The 17,623-nt window shown below is 43.2% G+C and overlaps 1 protein-coding gene and 1 long non-coding RNA gene across 7 annotated transcripts in view; one reads left to right on the top strand and one right to left on the bottom strand.

Moving 5' to 3' along the window:
- Atxn3 (ataxin 3) overlaps positions 1–12,603 on the bottom strand; it is a 37,241-nt gene extending 24,638 nt beyond the window's left edge. For 2 of the 5 annotated variants that reach the window (XM_036206404.1, XM_036206403.1), the window contains exons 1-4: positions 12,531–12,603; positions 3,249–3,413; positions 2,990–3,034; positions 329–414 (exon numbers count right to left, since the gene is read on the bottom strand). In XM_036206404.1, the coding sequence (XP_036062297.1) occupies positions 329–414; positions 2,990–3,034; positions 3,249–3,413; positions 12,531–12,554 (320 nt within the window). In that variant the 5' untranslated portion in view covers positions 12,555–12,603. The remainder of the gene's footprint in view (positions 1–328; positions 415–2,989; positions 3,035–3,248; positions 3,414–12,530) is intronic. The other 3 variants (XM_036206408.1, XM_036206407.1, XM_036206405.1) reach the window with 2 other exon arrangements.
- A 138-nt stretch (positions 12,604–12,741) lies between these two features.
- Positions 12,742–15,727, top strand: LOC118595678. Of its 2 annotated transcripts, none has more exons than XR_004946539.1 (3): positions 12,742–13,202; positions 14,017–14,106; positions 14,924–15,727. It is a non-coding gene; the product is annotated as an uncharacterized LOC118595678 (long non-coding RNA). The 2 variants fall into 2 exon arrangements; XR_004946540.1 differs by having other exon boundaries at positions 12,742–12,982.
- The last annotated feature ends 1,896 nt before the right edge of the window (positions 15,728–17,623 follow it).

The following is a 17,623-nucleotide window of genomic DNA, read 5'->3' on the forward strand; positions in this document are numbered from 1 at the left end:
GTTAATACTGTTAAGTGGGATAGTATGATATATACTAGCAAGTACTATAAAATTTCTATCAGTTAGGATATAGTTACACTTAAGTGTTACTAATTTTAAAAAATAAAAATTATGTAACTCTATGCATTTTCCATAGCAGCTTAGTGATGTTATGCACCACAGCCTCCACACCTCAGGTCAGTGCCACCACTGACATAGTGACATAGTGAAGTCCAAGGGCATCCAATGCAGTATCAAAGCAAAAACATGCATGATGAATTTGTCCTCATTCAGAAACTATAGCTTTAAAAACCAAATTTAAAGAAAGAAATGTAGAAAAAAATCTTACATAGGATCAATTCTGAGCCTCTGGTACTCTGGACTGTTGAATAGGATTAGTTCTAAACCCCAAACTTTCAAGGCATTGCTTATAACCTGTCAAAAGAAAAACAGCAACTTTTCATGAGCTAAACCTTCAAGTAGCACAGCTACATTGTGTAAGCAACTGTGCTTCATATATAAACTTTGAGAATACTGTTTTTAAAAAGTATATCCCCATGATAACCCCACTAAATCCATAAATGATATATACATGTGAATTTAATTTCATTGTTATTTTTTAAAGATTTATTTTTTATTATTTTTATTTAAGTGTATTAGTGTGTCTGAGTGAGTAGAGACCATTGTATAAGTGCCTGTGGATGCCAGAGGACAGTATCAGGTCCCTGTGTACTGGAGTTACAGGCAGTTGTAAGCAGCCTAATGTGGGTGCTGGGAACTGAACTGGTCCTCTGAAATACCATTAAGCATTCTTAAATGTGAAGCCATTTCTACAGCCCCCACAAATCCATTTTAAAAGAGTGCTTTCCGGCCAGGCGGTGGTGGCGCATGCCTTTAATCCCAGCACTCGGGAGGCAGAGGCAGGCGGATCTCTATGAGTTCGAGGTCAGCCTGGTCTCCAAAGTGAGTTCCAGGAAAGGCTCAAAGCTACACAGAGAAATCCTGCCTCAAAAAACAAAACAAACCAAAAAAGAGTGCTTTCCATACTAGGTTCCTGAGAAATGTCAGAAAATCACAGAATTCATAGATAAAACTGCCTCAAGAATGCAGAAGCACATTCCATCTGTGGGTACTGTTTGTAAAACTAGTCACTGCACACACTCACTGTAAAATTAGTCACTACATACACTCACTTGCAATGCCAGTGACCAAAGGCATACAATATAAAGTACGTTCTCCCTAGGGATTTGAAAGAAAGGTCTGGGGGCTGGAGAGATGACTAAGTAAGTGGTCCATGGTGCATACTCCTCTTATAGGACCAAAGTTCAGTTCCCAGCACCCGTGTCAGAGGGCTCACAGGCATCTGTAAATTCAGTTCTAGGACTCCAATGCCCTCTTCTGGCCTCTGCCGACAGAAGCACTCATGTGCACATACCCACACACAGATATAGACATATACAAATAATTTTTAAAATAAAAGTAAATCTTTAAAAAGGTTTGATATACTTTAGACTTCTGCAGTCATGAACAGAAAGTCAAACCTGATTATTGCAAACTGAGAAAACATTCTACCTGTCCTCCCAGGTGGGCAACAAAGAAACAAGCACACTGCGAAGTAACAGAGCAAACAAGGGCTGGGAACAGCAAGTGTAAGCAGTGCCGCACACACGGGAGACGGTGGGGCTGTGCCAACTCTGACCTGGGCTCTCAGCTCAGGGCCAGTGGTCCTCATAATGTCATAGTGAAGCACTGGGGGGAAGTGCTAGAAAAAAGGGGGACCCGAGGAGGGTGGAGTAGAAGGAGTTTATAAAGAAAAACACTTGCAGAAATAGATCTCTCAAAAGAGATTCTGAAAGAATTTGGACAACTCTCACATTGTTAGAATGTGTCCATAGAGAAAAGAACCCCATAAGAACATGAATGAAGTTAGGCATGGTGGCCCCCAATTGCAGTCCCAGCACCTGGCAGGCCAAAGCAGGACTTTGGGAAGTTCAAGACCAGGCTAGGCTACAATGCAACACCCTGTCTATAGAAGCAAAATAGGGGCTGGAGAGATGGCTCAGAGGTTAAGAGCACTGCTTTGTTCTTCCAGAGGTCCTGAGTTCAATTCCCAGCACCCACATGGTGGCTAATAACCATCTGTAATAAGGTCTGCTGCCCTCTTCTGGTCTGCGGGTGTACATGCACACAGAACGCTGTATATATAATAAATAAATAAATCTTTAAAAAAAAAAAAAAAAAAGAAGCAGCAAAATAAACAAACATATATAAATAACCGCAGGGCTGGAGGCTTTCTCTAGGGCAGAATATTTGCTCACTACGTACGAGACAAGACTTTAAAGAATAAAACCACTACAGAATTAAAATGGAGCCTAATGGGACTTGGCTCCGTGAGACCTTGGAGCCAATCCCAATGCCACCCTCCAAAAGGGCTACAAATTACCACACAGATCAGAAGCCAGAGAAGTACTACAGGAACCCAATCCTGTAGGATGACTCAAATGGAAGGCTGCAAGCCATTGTGATTCTCAGATGGACCAGAGATAATAAATTTGAAGCATTGTAATTTATTAGAATTAAAGCTATTAGCATCTACATGCAAATGAAACAACCTCTTTCAGAAAGTAATTTTTAAAGGCCCTGTTCTAAACTGAGTATGGCAGCACACGCCTATAATTCCAGTCTGGAGACACAGATGGGAAAATGTACATAAGTCCCAGACCAGCCAGGACTACATAGCGAGACCCTGCCTGTCCCAAGCAAGCAAGCAAGCAAGCAAGCGAGTGACCAAAGCCCTGTTCTAAAGTGAAGGGTTTACAGTCCTAATGTTCATCTGTGTGTAGTGCCCTGGAGTGCAGTCTTCTGTAGACACAGTTCACTCAGGGAACTACTGAAGGCTCCGTCGTTACATAAAAAGCTGTGCCAGGCTGGGCCACATCAACCACAAAGGTAGATGAGCACCACAGCACTAAAATGAGGCAGCACTTCGCACACACTCCAGACTACTTACTTGAATAGAGAAAAAGCCGCTGTCATCCATATTTCCAGAAGGCTGCTGTTCAATTTTCATGGGCAGAGGGATGAGAAAAGGATTAAAACTGTCATTAGTGTACACACTGACAAGAAGCCGCTGCACAGTCCCATTTACCAAGTGAAGAACAGAGTTATAATTAACAAGTCACACTCCTATGGGGAGAATGGCTCATCCTCCTTTAAAGAGCACCCGCATTTTAAAAATAGCCCGGGCTTTGCTAGTCTGAAGTCAGTACCTGTAAAAATGTGCGATAGTCCTCACTGGTAACGCCTCCCTCTGCCATCCTCATCCTCTCTTCTTCATCCAGCTGGTGTGCAATCGAGGATAACTCCACAGGGCTAAAATACTCCCCTTGCAATAGATTATTCAGGCAATGCTGAGCACAAAGTGAGCCTTCTTGCTAGTGTTTCCAAAAGAACAAATTTAAATGTGATTTACTAAGTGGATCTGTAGAGTATCTTCTAAAAAAAAAAAATGTAATTACTAACTTTTTAATACGGTCAAAACAAACTTTATAATCCTTAGGCAAAGCTGATTTTACGGGCATATGCATTTTCATTTGTCTATGTTTATTTTACAGCTACTTCACTATAGGAACAAAAATGAAGAATGATTTACAGTACAGCTTCAACTACCCAATCTCATAGAAGCCTAAAACTCACCCTATAAGAACATTTAGCCTTGTGAATTTTTCAGTACCTACAAGAATTCATCTTTGGAGATTTCCTGGCAAATTACTACTGCAAAAAGGGAATGTTATCCCCTAGAACATTCGTTCTTCTAACAAGTTAGTCAGTATTTAACATTAAAAGCCTGTCCTTTCAAACTCCAGACATGGTGTAAGTGAGAACAATTCTGTCTCAGGCTAAATAAGTAAGACCCAGCTCTAGAACTGAGGCTTTCATAGCCAATTTTGCAGACTCATTCCACGTGGTATATAGAAAGGAGAACTGCCCCAAGTTGACCGCAGCCCACGTCCATGAGTGGACAAGTTAGCAAGAGGAACTGCAGCCAGGTTCAGCTCCCCAAGGGGTCCTTAGCATCCTCTCATGGAGGTGGGTACAACATCCCACCAGCCGGTTAGCTGGTGCCCAATCCAAACTCCAAATCCAGCCTGCCCAGCACCTAGTGGCCTTCTTGTCACTCTCCTGGTCCTAACAGTGTTGCTTTCCTGAGCTATAGGTAAAAAAGGGGGACTCGGGAGTGGATGAGTCCGGTGGACACAGACCAAAATCTGCTTTTCTTGGGAGCAAAGGCAGGTGGGAGAAAACTTCCTCTGTTAACTCTGACCCACTAAGGGACCAATAAGGCCTACTGAACTCAACCTGCCAGGCATCATGCCTCCTGATCTGAGCTATGTTACATGGCAGATGATGACTCCAAAGAGCACCTTACAAGATGCATTTCCCCCTGATGAATCAATGTTATAGAAACAAAACATAATTGCTGAAGTAGATACAGTATACATGTCTGCTATGGAATAAGAAGGCAGAAGTCAGAGAGCTTGAGTCTGACACAGAGCTGGAGCAAGACTTATGTTCATAATCTGCTAAGAAATGTTGTCCAGGCTGACCTGGAGCTAGAGTTAAGTATCCTGTCACATGTGACAGAAGTCTTTGTCTCTGCCTCTTTTTCCTTCTACTGTTCATCTACTGCTAGGAGCAACTTCCACTGAATACTGCCTACTATGAAGCAGAGACATACAGATGTTCACTTTATATCCTAGTGGAAATGCAAGCATTTCACAAGATGGTCAAGAGGCTAAAAACATACAAAAAGATCTCAGCTTCATCAATCACCAGGGAAATGTGTATCAAAACCACAACACAGGGCAGGAGGTGGCTCAGCAGGTAAAGGTGCCTGATGTCAGTCCCCAGATAGTACTACAGAAGGAGAAAAATGACTCCTGAGTACTTGCCCTCTTGACCTCCCTCCACATGCATACATGGCCATGTGCATGCCAGCACTCACATGCATGCCACATACACACAAACACTAAAAAATTATTTTTAAATATTATTGATTGATTGATTGGTTGATTGATTGGCTGGAGGAGATGCAGAAGACAACCTGTAGGATTCAAATTTCTCCTTTCACAATGTGGGTCCCAAGGATCAAACTCAGGCTATAAGGCTTGGCAGTAAGTGCCTTTACTTGCTACCTATCCTTTCAGGCCCTAAAGATGTTTCTGTTGTTGTTTCTGAGACAAGATCTCACTTTGTGATCTAGCCTTGGCTGGCCTGGAACTCATTCATAGAAATCTGTTTGCAGCCGGGTGGTGGTGGCTCACACCTTTAACCCCAGCACTTGGGATGCAGAGCCAGGCAGATCTCTGTGAGTTCGAGGCCAGCCTGGTCTACAGAGCGAGACCCAGGACAGGCACCAAACCTACATGGAGAAACTCTGTCTCAACCCCTCCCCCCCAAAAAAACAACAAACAAACAAAAAAAGAAATGTTTGCCTCTGACTTCAAGTGCTAGGATCAAAGATGTGCACTGATGTAGATTATGCTCATTTGTTAATAATAAAGTTGATTGGCTGAGGGCTGGGGAGGAAGAGATTGAGCATGAGAGCCAGACTAGGAGAATTCTGGGAAGAGGAAGGGTGGAGTCAGCAGATGCCAGCCAGCTGCTGAGGAAGCAAGACTATAGAAAATGAGGCAACAAGCCACAAACCATGTGGCAAAGCATAGATAAGAAATACAGATTAGTTTAAATGTAAGAGCTAACTAGTAATAAGCCTGAACCATTGGCCAAACATTTATAATATAAGCCTCTGAGTGATTATTTGGAAATGGCTGTGGGATGGGGCAAGACTGTGAAACTCCTCTGGTTACAATGCACCACCACTACCTAGCTAAAAAAAAAAAGTATTTTTATAAAAGAAAAATTCACAATATGTTACTACTATCCAGTCTCCAGGACAGCTATTACAGCGAGAGGTTTAGAATGACAGACAACAGTTGTTACAGGAACAAGTATAGCCTAGTGAAACCACTCTACAACAACCTTCATCTCTACCACAGTTTACCATCTGTGTGCTCTGTGGTTACACACATAAACTGCAAATGTGCTCACCAAAGCACTTCTTGTAGGCTTCCAAACCGGAAAGCATTCAAAGACAGTTTAGATCACAGAACTGTATTTACAAAAGAACAGTGTATAAGAATAAAAGTAAATTAAATACAAGTAACTGCAACAATATGGATGAATCTCTGAAATACTTTTAAAAAATAAAAAGCACACAACACTCAAACGAGTAGACATCAGAGCCAGTGTGTGTAAGGCCCTGGGTTCAATCCCCACTACCACCACCAAACAAAGACAGCAAAAGTACAGGGTGGGGCAAGTGAGAGGAGCCTAGTGTCCTGAGTTCCAACCATAGAACAGACTTAAAAGTGGAAGAGAACATTCCACTGATCTCTCTACACAGAGGTATATGTGTCCATTCATACAACATATCATGCAGAAACACATGATAATAATAAATTAAAAAATTAAAAGAGCTTACAAATGGGCAAAGTTAATCTCTTAATATATGATGGCAGAATTTCCTGGCAGAAGTAAGTACTGGAAGGGCTAGTTCCTGGAGGAGAGGACTGAGGGTACTTAGTGGGTGCAGGGAAATAGTCTGTGACTTCATCTAAGGGCAGCTTCCACGAGTGCTTCCTTGATTTGTGTGTTCTTATGTGTGACATACTTAATTTAAAACATTCAGACAAGGCCAGGTGGTGGTGGTGCACAACTTTAATCCCAGCACTCAGGAGGCAGAGATAGGTGTATCTCCTCCATGAGTGCCTGGCCAGTCACCTACATAATGAGACCTCACCTTAAAAAAGAAAGAAAAGAAATCAAGAAATATCTAACATGGCAACCAGACACTCAATTTGGGAAAGCAGTTGTGATGCAATTTTCAGTCCTGTTGCTAGGCAATATGCTTCAGTGTGGGGTTCTTAAACTACGGTCACCATATTTTTTTAAGATATTTTTATTTTTATGTGTATAGGTGTTTTGTCTGCATGTATGTCTGCACCATGTACATGCCTGGTATTCACAGAGGCCAGAAAAAGGGGTTGGATCTTCTGAGACTAGAGTTGCAGAGGGCTAAGTCATCATCATATGGGTGCTGGGAAGCCTGGGTCCTCTGAAGCAGCCAGCGCTGGTAATCACTGAGGAATGTAGCTCCTGGTCGCCATATTTAATATATAGAAATAGTGACATCCAAAATTTTGATAAAAAATTCTTGCTATTAAAGATTGGGGGTTTTGGAGGCTGGAGAAATGGATTTGGGTTCGGTTCCTAGCATCTACAGCGGAACTCACAGCCGGCTGTAATTCCAGTAAGGGATCTGATGCCCTTTGGTCTCCTCAGTCACTGTCTGCACATGGTACACTTTGATCCATGTAGGCATTCATACACATAAAGTAAAAATAATGAAGTCTTAAAAAACAAAAGTTTGAGTCTCATTATGCCTAGTTTATGTGGTAGTGGGGATAGATTAAACTCAGGCCTGAGCTACATCCCAGTTCCTAAAAAACTAGCTTTTTATTATGAAAAAATAAGCACTTAAAATCAAACCTTGACCAAGTAAAATGGTACTGCTATTGGAAATATGCTCTATAGTTCTAATATAATCAATGGAAGGAAAAAAAAAAACAAATTGTTCAACTCAATTTAAAAATCTCATTGACACACACTGATCAAATTCTACATGAACCAAAAAAATTATTTATCTATACCTCTGATCATGAATTTTTCTGTCTTATTGCCACTACCCAAGTTAGACTGTTAACTCTTTCTATTCGGGGTTTGACCCAAGTGGGGAGCTGGCAAGACGGCTCAAGAGGTAATGTTTGCTTGCTGTGATCATGAAGACCCACACAGTGGGAGGAGAGGATCAACTCCCACCAAATTGCCCTCTGCCCTCCACATGCATGGAGCACCACAATTCTTACAATGTAATAAAACACTTTTAAGTATTTCAACCAAGTAGAAGAGAAACTCACTTTGCTGCTAAAATCCTATGATTTGGAGTCCATAGTTTACTGTGTTGGGCCTAGAAGATCAACACACTACACTTCCACTTCCACCAAGATAGTATATAAAATCACAAAAGGGAACTGCAACCAAGTCACCCCCGGTTTTGGGGGTCCAACCTGAAACTAGGTGAACTATAACAGAAAACAAATACAACCCTAATGGTACGCTCAAAAATGGACCGACTGTGGACTGGTCTCCCTGGGTGGGTAAGGACTGTGTGACTTAGCGCTCAAGTCACAGCCACAATGCTCACTGTCACCACCTCTGTACTGCTTAGTGTTTTCCTCGTCCTTCTTTTTCCTTTTATGCTGGAGATTGGTCCCTTGCCCATATTAAGTAAGTGCTCTACCACTGAACTACACCCCCAGATCTCTGCTGCCACTTATTTAGTATGGGGTTCTTTAAACACAAGACCTGAGTACTGCAGCAGTTACACTGACTTCTGGACAGCTTCTTAGCATGTGTGACTTTGAGGCAGCTAATTTGTCATTAACTACAGAGGCAAAAAAAAAAAAAAAAAAGTAAACCACAGAGGTAATAACTCTAGAAATCCTACAAGCAGCAAGTGGCAGAGCTGAAGTTCAAACCCAGGCAGAGGCTCTGTGCTGTTACCATCTCCTCAAATCAATTATTTGGAATTAGGCTTTCCCTAAACCCCACATATCCTGAATATCAATAAGAGCCGGCAATCACAAAAGGGCGCAATGGATGTGACAAGGTCAATGCTCAGCCTCTATTCCATCTTTTTGTGCTTTGCACTCCCAGTTCACAGTACACTGAAAGTACAGGTACAGACTGCACCGAACGTAGCCAGCAATGGAAGCACCAGAATAAGAGCAACAACAAAACATCACATCCAAGAAAGCAGTTGGTATTGGTAATTTACTATTAAAGTTGGGAGATGGTCGCCGGGCGGCGGTGGCGCAAGCCTGTAATCCCAGCACTCGGGAGGCAGAGGCAGGTGGATCTCTGTAAGTTCAAGGCCAGCCTGGTCTACAAAGCAAGTTCCAGTCCAGCCAGGGCCAGACAGTGGGATCCTGTCTTTAAAAAAAAAAGTCACAGAAAAGTTGTATCCTTTAAATAAATAGAACCACATATCTTTTAAAGCAGTGGTTCTCAAGCTTCCTAATGCTGCACTCCCTTAATACATTTCCTCCTCCAACCACACAATTTCGCCACTTCATAACTGTAATTTGCTACTGTTATGAATCATAATGCTAATATCTGATATACAGATAGTCTTAGGTTGACCCCTATGAAAGCACCATTGGACCCCCAAAGGGTTACGACTCACAGGTTGAGAATCACTGTTTTAGATGCTCAAGGAACTCTCACCCTCACCCACATATGTGCAGGGTCTTACTCAGGCCAGGAATTCTAGTCTCAGCATAAGGCTGAGATAGAGGCACATACCATGTGCTTAACTCCATTCATTCACACAGTATCTCCAACTGGAGATCTACCAATGGACAACTGCTTTTATTTATTTATTTATTTATTTATTTATTTATTTATTTATTTATTTATTTATTTATTTATTGTTTTTGAGACAGGATCTCTCTACCTAGCTAAGCCCTTACTGTCCTGGAACTCACTATGTAAAGATCTGCTTCTATCTCCCAAGTGCTAGGATTAAAGGCCTGTACCATCACCATGCCTGGCTGACTACTGTTCTGTTTTGGGTTTTGGTTTTTTTGTTTGTTTGTTTTTTGCCTTTGCTGTTTCTTTCTTTTTAAAAAAAAAAAAAATAAGATGTTTATTGACAGATAATTCATATAGTATACAATTTTCCTGTTTGCACAATTTGATAGACTTTAGTCCAATATCATCATAGGCCCATGACACCATCACCACTTCCTGTTTTAGAACATCACTGTCTTCAATTTCTTACTTTCCTTTTTTTTTGAATGCCGAATGCCATTTATTGAAGGAGACAACTGTTTTTATATTCCAACTTAATAATAAATACTCAAAGGGGCAACTATAAAATTAATTCCTAGAGAAGTAGTTGAAGTCTTTTTTAGATTCTCTGATTAAAGGCAAGTATGGAAGGGAAAAGAATTCTCTGGAAATTAGCATTTATGCTCAAATATTCCCAAAATGGCCTCTTACATGATCACCTATAGTTACAGGTGAATTGAAATATACTACGGCTTTACTAAATGTTCATTTGCTATGGATATTTAAGTTGATGATAAAAGCAAAGTACTGTTTAGGACTTGTGAGATGCCTCAGTCAGTAAAGTATTTGTGCTACAAGCCCCAGAACCCCCAGAACCCTCATTTAAAAAGCCAAGCATGGTAGTACCCATTTGTAACTGCAGTGCTGGGGAAGTGGAAATGGGCAGATACCTGGGGCTAGCCACTTTGGCAAGTTCCAACCCAGTGAGGAATACCTCCTGACACTATATGCATACACATACATGTACACCCCCACCCATCTGTTCGAATGTACACACATACACACACAGTGTAAATGTACTTCTCAAGTATTTATTAAGTGTATAAACATGCTGATAACTGAGTGACTTCTTGATAAGCAAGGTTTATGTGTGTATATGTGTGCGCACATGTGCATATTTGTATATGTGTTCCTGTGTACATGTATGCACAAAGATCCTCAGGTACTGGGGATACAGACACACACTGTCCTGTCTGACTTTAAATGGTTGCTGGGAATCTGAACTCAGGTTTTCATGCTTACACGGCGGAGGCATTTCCCCAGCCTGAGTAAGTTTTTGTTAGGCTAGCACTTTGGATATAATGGTTCAGTAGTTACCTTCACTGAAATCTGCTCAGATGAGGATCAATCAATATTGTAAAGAAGAGATTGGGGCTAGAGAAATGGCTCATAGTTACAAGCACTGGCCAATCTTCCAGAGGACCCGGGTTCAATTCCTAAAACCCAGATGGCTGCTCACAACCCTCTGCAACTCCAGTTCCGGGGATCTTCTGTCTTCAGTGGGTACCAAGAACACACAGTGCATAGACACACACAAAGGCAAAACACTCACATTAAAAAAAAAAAATTGTTTTAATGCATTAAGTGCTCTAGAAATGACTCAGTGCGTAAGGGGTTTGCCATAAGCCCGAGTTAGACCCCTGGTACTCACACAAAGTTGGAAGGAGAGAATCGACTTTGTAAAGTTGTCCTGACCTCCACACAAGCACACACATGCATCATACACACATGACAGTAATAAAATGTTTTCTAAAAGAATGCATAGTAGGAGTCTCATGAAGCAGTGTATAAAGTGTTCAAAGTCTACCACATTTCAAATGGGTTCTATGCCAAAGCCTTTGGAAAATCAACTACAAATGTATGGGGGGTGGTGCTAGGAATCAAGGCACATGGCTGTAATCCCACCTCTCAGGAGAAAGACAGGAGGACAGGGAGGATGGGGAGTCTGGAGCAAGCTTGGGCTACAAGAGATCTTGTCGCAGACTAAGTTGTTCCAGTTCCAAGACTCAGAAATGTCTTTTCAAGAGCACCTCATTTAACAGTTTCTTGGATTACGTCACTTTTGTTTTTCCTTTGTGGTGCATGAACTTTAAATGCCTTGAATTTATAAGTACTCAACAAAACAAAGACCCTTTGCTCCTACTAAACAATCGCCCCAACTAGCAATGCTCTCCAAACCTAAAACGATTATGAAACATAGTATCATATGCCAAAGTTATCTGAGGAACACCCAAATGACTTAATAATTACAGGCGAGCAAAGACCAGTTTCTCAAGATGTCACAATACTTTTAAGCGTAGTCATTTAGGATTTAGGGTGAGGAAGAGACTAGCCTGATCACACAGCAGAAAGATTCTAATCTATTCCATATACCTAAAAACATAGCTGGTCTCCTAGTCCGGAAAGACCAGCTAGCAAACCAAGCCCAAACATCCCGTAATAAAAACTCTTATGACGACTTCCCTTAGGGACTCCGGGGTTTCCTACTTTACTTCCTAAGTGTCAGGCCCTTCAATGGGAGAGCCATGGTAACATCTGCAGAAGGACGTGGGATAGATCATCAAGATCTAAATGCATGGGTCATTCTATTATAGAACTGAGTTGAAGAAAAAGTTGATTCTGCCAGAGGATAGGTCAGGGAGCATAGGTGGAGTTGGCAAGGGTCCACGAGGTGTAGAGAGGGCGACTCGCTAGACTAGACCCTAGGAGAGGAGACAGAAGAAACCCGAAAAGGCGTGGCAAGTGAAAAGGAACGCCCGCGCTAACTCCCCGGGTGAAGCCCCCGAAATGCCCCATGAGCCCGGGTTATCCGCCGGGTCCTCTTTGGCGAGGGCGCCGGGAGCGCATGAAGGAGGCTTCCTGAGCCGAGCCACCGGGAGGAGGCAGGAAGCGCCCCTCACCCAGCCCGGTCGGGATGGGGGAGATCGGGCCCCGCCCTGAGTCCCTGAGGCGACGACTCTGCTCCCTACTCCCGCCGCCGAGCCCGGGTCGGCTCCCCACCGAACGCCCACACTCACTTTCTCGTGGAAGATGGACTCCATGTTTATTTGTCTGGAGCCAACGGCCCCGGCGCGGAGCAGCCCCCTCCAGCAGCTCCGCCCCCGGTCCCACCCCTCCACCCCGGCCCGCCCCGCTCTGCCCACGTGCCTCCCGCCAACCAATCACTACTGCGGGCGCACGTCACGCGGCGCGCGGAGCCAGGGAGCGCGGAGCACGTGACCTGGGCGGTGGGTCCTCCCGGCGTCTGTTCTCCCCCGTCGTGCGCGGTGCTGCGGCGCCGCCTGCCGTGCGGAGGAGCTTCTCTTCCCTCCGCGCTTTGCTGGACAGTCTTGTGATTCAAGGGTTCGAGATGAGGATCCTCGTGGCCAGGTTTCCTGGCTTTTTTTCTTTTCCATCTTCTTTGGTACTTTCTTCTTAACAGCATGTAATTAATAGCTCCTCTCCCACTGAAAACCTCTTTCAAGGAAAGGTATTGTCTCAGTACCTAGTACTTGTGTGAAAAAGACTATAGCTAATATTTAGGGCTGACTTAGAGCCCATTTCTAAGTGCAGTTTAGTACGGCATCTTTTGATGTGTGTGTCTGTTGTAATAGTATACAAATGAGGAAATGGAAGCACGAAGAAATTAGGAACAGCACAGTGTCCAGGGCAGTTCTGCCTGTTGGAATAAATGTCTGTCAGGTCACGGGGTAAGTGCTCTATCTAGCTCTGAAGGAGGAAGCATCGGTGGGGAAGTGAAAAGTCCAACAAAATGTTGGGAGGCGCAGGCAAAGGCGGCGGGGGTGGCGTATTGATGAAGATTAAGCATAGGATGGGCGCAGATGTTGCACCGTGAAACCATTTTAGGTTCCTTAAACTCAACAAGGAAACTCAGTGTGAAGGCTCATTCTTAGCATCCTTGCACCTGAAGGTAGAGGAAGGAGTATAGTGAGTTGGAGGGTAGCTGGGATATGCCAGCCTATAGCCCAGGTTACCTAGGGCCACCCTGCTCTCCTCCCCCCCCCCCAAAAAAAAGGGGGCGACAAGCAGTTAAAGATTTTTTAAACTAGAGATATAGGGTCAAATTAGCATTTTAAAGGACCCCTGGGGAACAGAATACTTGAAGGCATTTGGGGAGAAGAGATGATGGTGGTCATGACTCTGGTAGTAATTGGAGGGATGCAGAGAGGCCATTTTGAACCCTTAGGAAGCAGCCTCAGAAGAATCTAGTGGGGAAGGGAGGTGTTGTTGAGACCTCTGGATTTCCACTGTAGGCACCGCCTACAGTAGGAGTAATACCCCTATCAGAAACACTTTCCAGAGCGAGCAAGGTCTTGGGAAGAAAGGACAAAGGTTTAATTGGGGAATGATGAATTTAAGTGTCTGCCTAGCATACAGGTGTTTTTGTTGAGTAGTAGACATCAGGCCTGGAGTTTACAGAAGCTGGTTTGAGCTGTAGGGTGGGGTTGGTTGCTATTTAAAAGGGCTGGAGAGATGGCTTAAGGGCACTTGCTTCTCTTGTAGAGTGCCTGGGTTTGATTCTCAGCGTGCACAGAGGCTCACAACAGTTGGTAACTTCAGATCCAAGGGATCCATTGCTTCTTTAGGCACCAGGTATGCACAGTGATGTATATACATACATGCAGGCAAACACTCATACACATAAAGTATGTCTATAAGAAAAAAATTTAAAACGCAGGTAACTAGTGGGGCATGGTGGCTCATGCCTTTAGTCCTAGCATTCAGGAGGCAGAGGCAGGTGGATCTACATTGAGTTTGAAGCCAGCCTGGTCTAAAAAGCAAGTTCCAGAACAGCCAGGGCTACACAAAGAAGCCCTGTCTCATCGTAGAGAAAAGGAAGAGATTGAAAAGAGGATCTAACTTTTTTTTTTTTTTTTTTTTTTTTGAGCTGAGGATAGAACCCAGGGCCTTGCGCTTGCTAGGCACGTGCTCTATCACTGAGCTAAATCCCTAACCCAAGAAAAGAGGATCTAGAGCTAAGCCCTGAAGGTAGAGAGCAGTAGGCAAGAAGAGTACAGATAATGAAATGGAAGGTCCAGGAGAGAATGCTTCAAGGACCAGTCAGTGTTAGATGCTGCCAAGAAGTTCAGGGGTGTGAAGACTTACAAGAGACTGCTTAGATTTGTTTCTGTTAAGATCATCTTTGTGAGTACAAGTTCAAGAAAAGCAGGGGAGTGAGAGGTCAGGAAATGGAGACTACCAGGGAAGACCAGCTCCAGGGGAGTGCCATATTATTTGTTGAACATTCTGTGTGCAATTTCCTCTTGAGATAAAACAGATAAAGCTGTCCATATTGGAGGGAAGCTCTTTATGGTGCAGGATACTATATTCTAAGGGATGAGAAATATTCCATCTTGCAAGGAAGCTAGTGAGGAAAGAGAATATTCTATTTTTTTTTTTTTTTTTTCAGAGCTGAGGACTGATCCCAGGGCCGTTCCATCTTACAGAGGGGCATTGTTAGCTCAGAAAGTAAACAACTCAGAGGCTTGTGGATGTCCCTGAAACTGATTGAATTCACTAGGCTTCTTCCTCCCAAGTATGTATAAGCAGTAAGGACTACCAAGAGACACTCAGACAGGCGGAGTTGCCTAGAAAAGGCTCACACCAACCATACTGCCTGGAAGAAGCAGAGGCCAGCTAAGCTGCCTGGAAGGGACACTCCGACCTGTTGAGCTTCCTGCGAGTTGCGAAGTGCTGTTGATGTCTCCAGCTTCTGTGAGCTGTCACCATGCTGGAGTTGTCTTGGAGTCATCTCTGCTTCTGTAAGTCATCTCAATAAAACTCACTGGTTCACCAAGTTGGACTCTGGTGGTATCCTTCCTTTGGCCTGTCATCAGTTCTGAGATGTTTGTTCACAGCTCCCCAGGAACAGTGCCACACAACACAAGCATACCCTATGTGCTGAAGGAGTTGTGGCTTCACCAGGAAAAGAGCCTGATGAGAAAAATGCAAACCATGTTTTCTAGGATTTTCTTAAAGATACAATTGTTCAAGTGAATAAATGAAGCTGGGCTGCTAAAAAATACCTGCAACAGGATAAGTCACCAGAGATTTACTGCTCAGTTGTGGAGGCTGTGACTCCCACAATGAAGGCTCTATAGAGCAGACCAAATGTCTAAAGTTTTATTTTTTTCATTGATGGTGTCTTTTGTTTGTCCTGGTGTGGCAGAGGAGCAGAGGGGACAAACAAGCTTCCTTTGGCCTCTGAAGGGCTGGAGAGATGGCTCCGTGGTTAAGAACACTGGCTTCTCTTATAGAGGAAAGCTCTGCTGTCGTGGCCAGGCCACAGCCAAAGCCCCTCCTCGTGATACTAATTCATCTTTCAACATGTGAACTTCGGAGGTGACAGGATTTGGTGATAGCATCAAGAGCCGGAGCCTCATTTGTGATTCTCTTTGTCCTCACTCCAGTCTTCACATACTGTCCATCTCCCACCCCCACCCCTCCTTTATGTTGTCACTGCTCAGTTCAAACTTCTTGACCTCATGTGTAGTCCAGTCCTCGAAACTATGAATTGGCCCCACCTTAAGATGTCCAGTGAATGACATTGTCAGTGATCTTTTAAAACTACAGATTTCGCCAGGCGGTGGTGGCGCACGCCTTTAATCCCAGCACTTGGGAGGCAGAGCCAGGTGGATCTCTGTGAGTTCAAGGCCAGCCTGGGCTACAAAGTGAGTTCCAGGAAAAGGCGCAAAGCTACACAGGGAAACCCTGTCGAAAAACCAAAAAAAAAAAAAAAACTACAGATTTCACCAACTTTACTTTTATTGAACAAATAATATATGTTCAGCATATTGAAATAATGCTGAGACCATAGCTATGCAAAAGACCATCTCACTTTTTCCCCCAAATGGGGGTTCTAGGACAAGCTCATGAAACTCCAGAGACAAAGTTTTCAAGATTTGCCAACCTTTCCCCAAGGTTCTATAAACAATAAACAGTCACCAGGGGAGAGGACTCTTCAATGAGGCTGCATGTAGGTTGAAAAGGGAGCTAAGAAGATGCAGCTTTTGTGAGTTGTTGCCTATGCCAGGGTGGGCTTTTTAGTGTTTTAGCTGCTTTTGAGTCACCCATGCTCCTGTAAATAACCTAGTAAACTTACGGGTTCACGGAGCTAAACCTGGATGGAATAATTCCTCTGGTCTCTTGTTAGTGCCCCTGTGTGGGGAGAATAAGCGTCTGTTCACAGCTCCCAGGAAGTCACACAATACCATTCAAGGCGCATTTGGCCATTACATAAATGAAGCACTGGTACATACTATAACACAGAACCTAAAACAAAGCAAAAACCATGCTTAGGGAATTGACACACAGAAGGCCATGGAAGATGAGTAGTCATCTGAACTGTTCAAAATAGGCTCTACCACTGTCTGAGCTGTACCACCACCCCTAAAAGAGCAAAAGTTTTAAATTTTATTAAGTACAATTCACTAATCTTTCACAAAACAATGCTGTGTGTCCTATTTAGGAAATCACTGCCAAATCTAAGGCTCCCTAATTTTTTAATGGTTTTACCAAACAAAACCCTAGCGTCATTTAGAGATCATTGGAAGCACACTTTCTATAACAAAGTGTTCGAAGCCAGACAACTTCAATAAAGAGGTTGGTTTTTGCTTAGGATTCTGAAGTTACAAGGTCAAGAGCCACATCCAATGTTGACCTTCTTGTTGCCAGTCCTGAGTTGGTATAAGGTATCACATGGCAAGTGATACAGCTCTTACAAAGCTATCAGACATTCAATTACAGCTGCAATACCCTGATGCACAGTCTAGTCCAATCACTTCTCAGAATCCTACTTCTATACATGGGATTCGAAGATGTTTCTATTCTTTTAATACTTCACAGTGGAGATTAAACTTGAACACACGAACTCCTGGGAGACACTCAGAAACCATAGCATATATTTGAAAAATATGAGGGGAAAAAAAAGGTAGTTATGACTTAGACCTGTAATCCAAAGAGAGAAATAGAAATAAAATGCTAATAATAAATGGGATACCTATGTATACAACGTGTCAATTGTAGTTGTTTTTGAGACATGGTCTTACATATATATATATATATATATATATCCTTGGCTGATCTAGAGCCTACTATGTAAATCAAGCTG

Source organism: Onychomys torridus, chromosome 14, assembly GCF_903995425.1.
Source record: "Onychomys torridus chromosome 14, mOncTor1.1, whole genome shotgun sequence".
In the NCBI taxonomy this organism is placed as follows: Eukaryota; Metazoa; Chordata; class Mammalia; order Rodentia; family Cricetidae; genus Onychomys; species Onychomys torridus.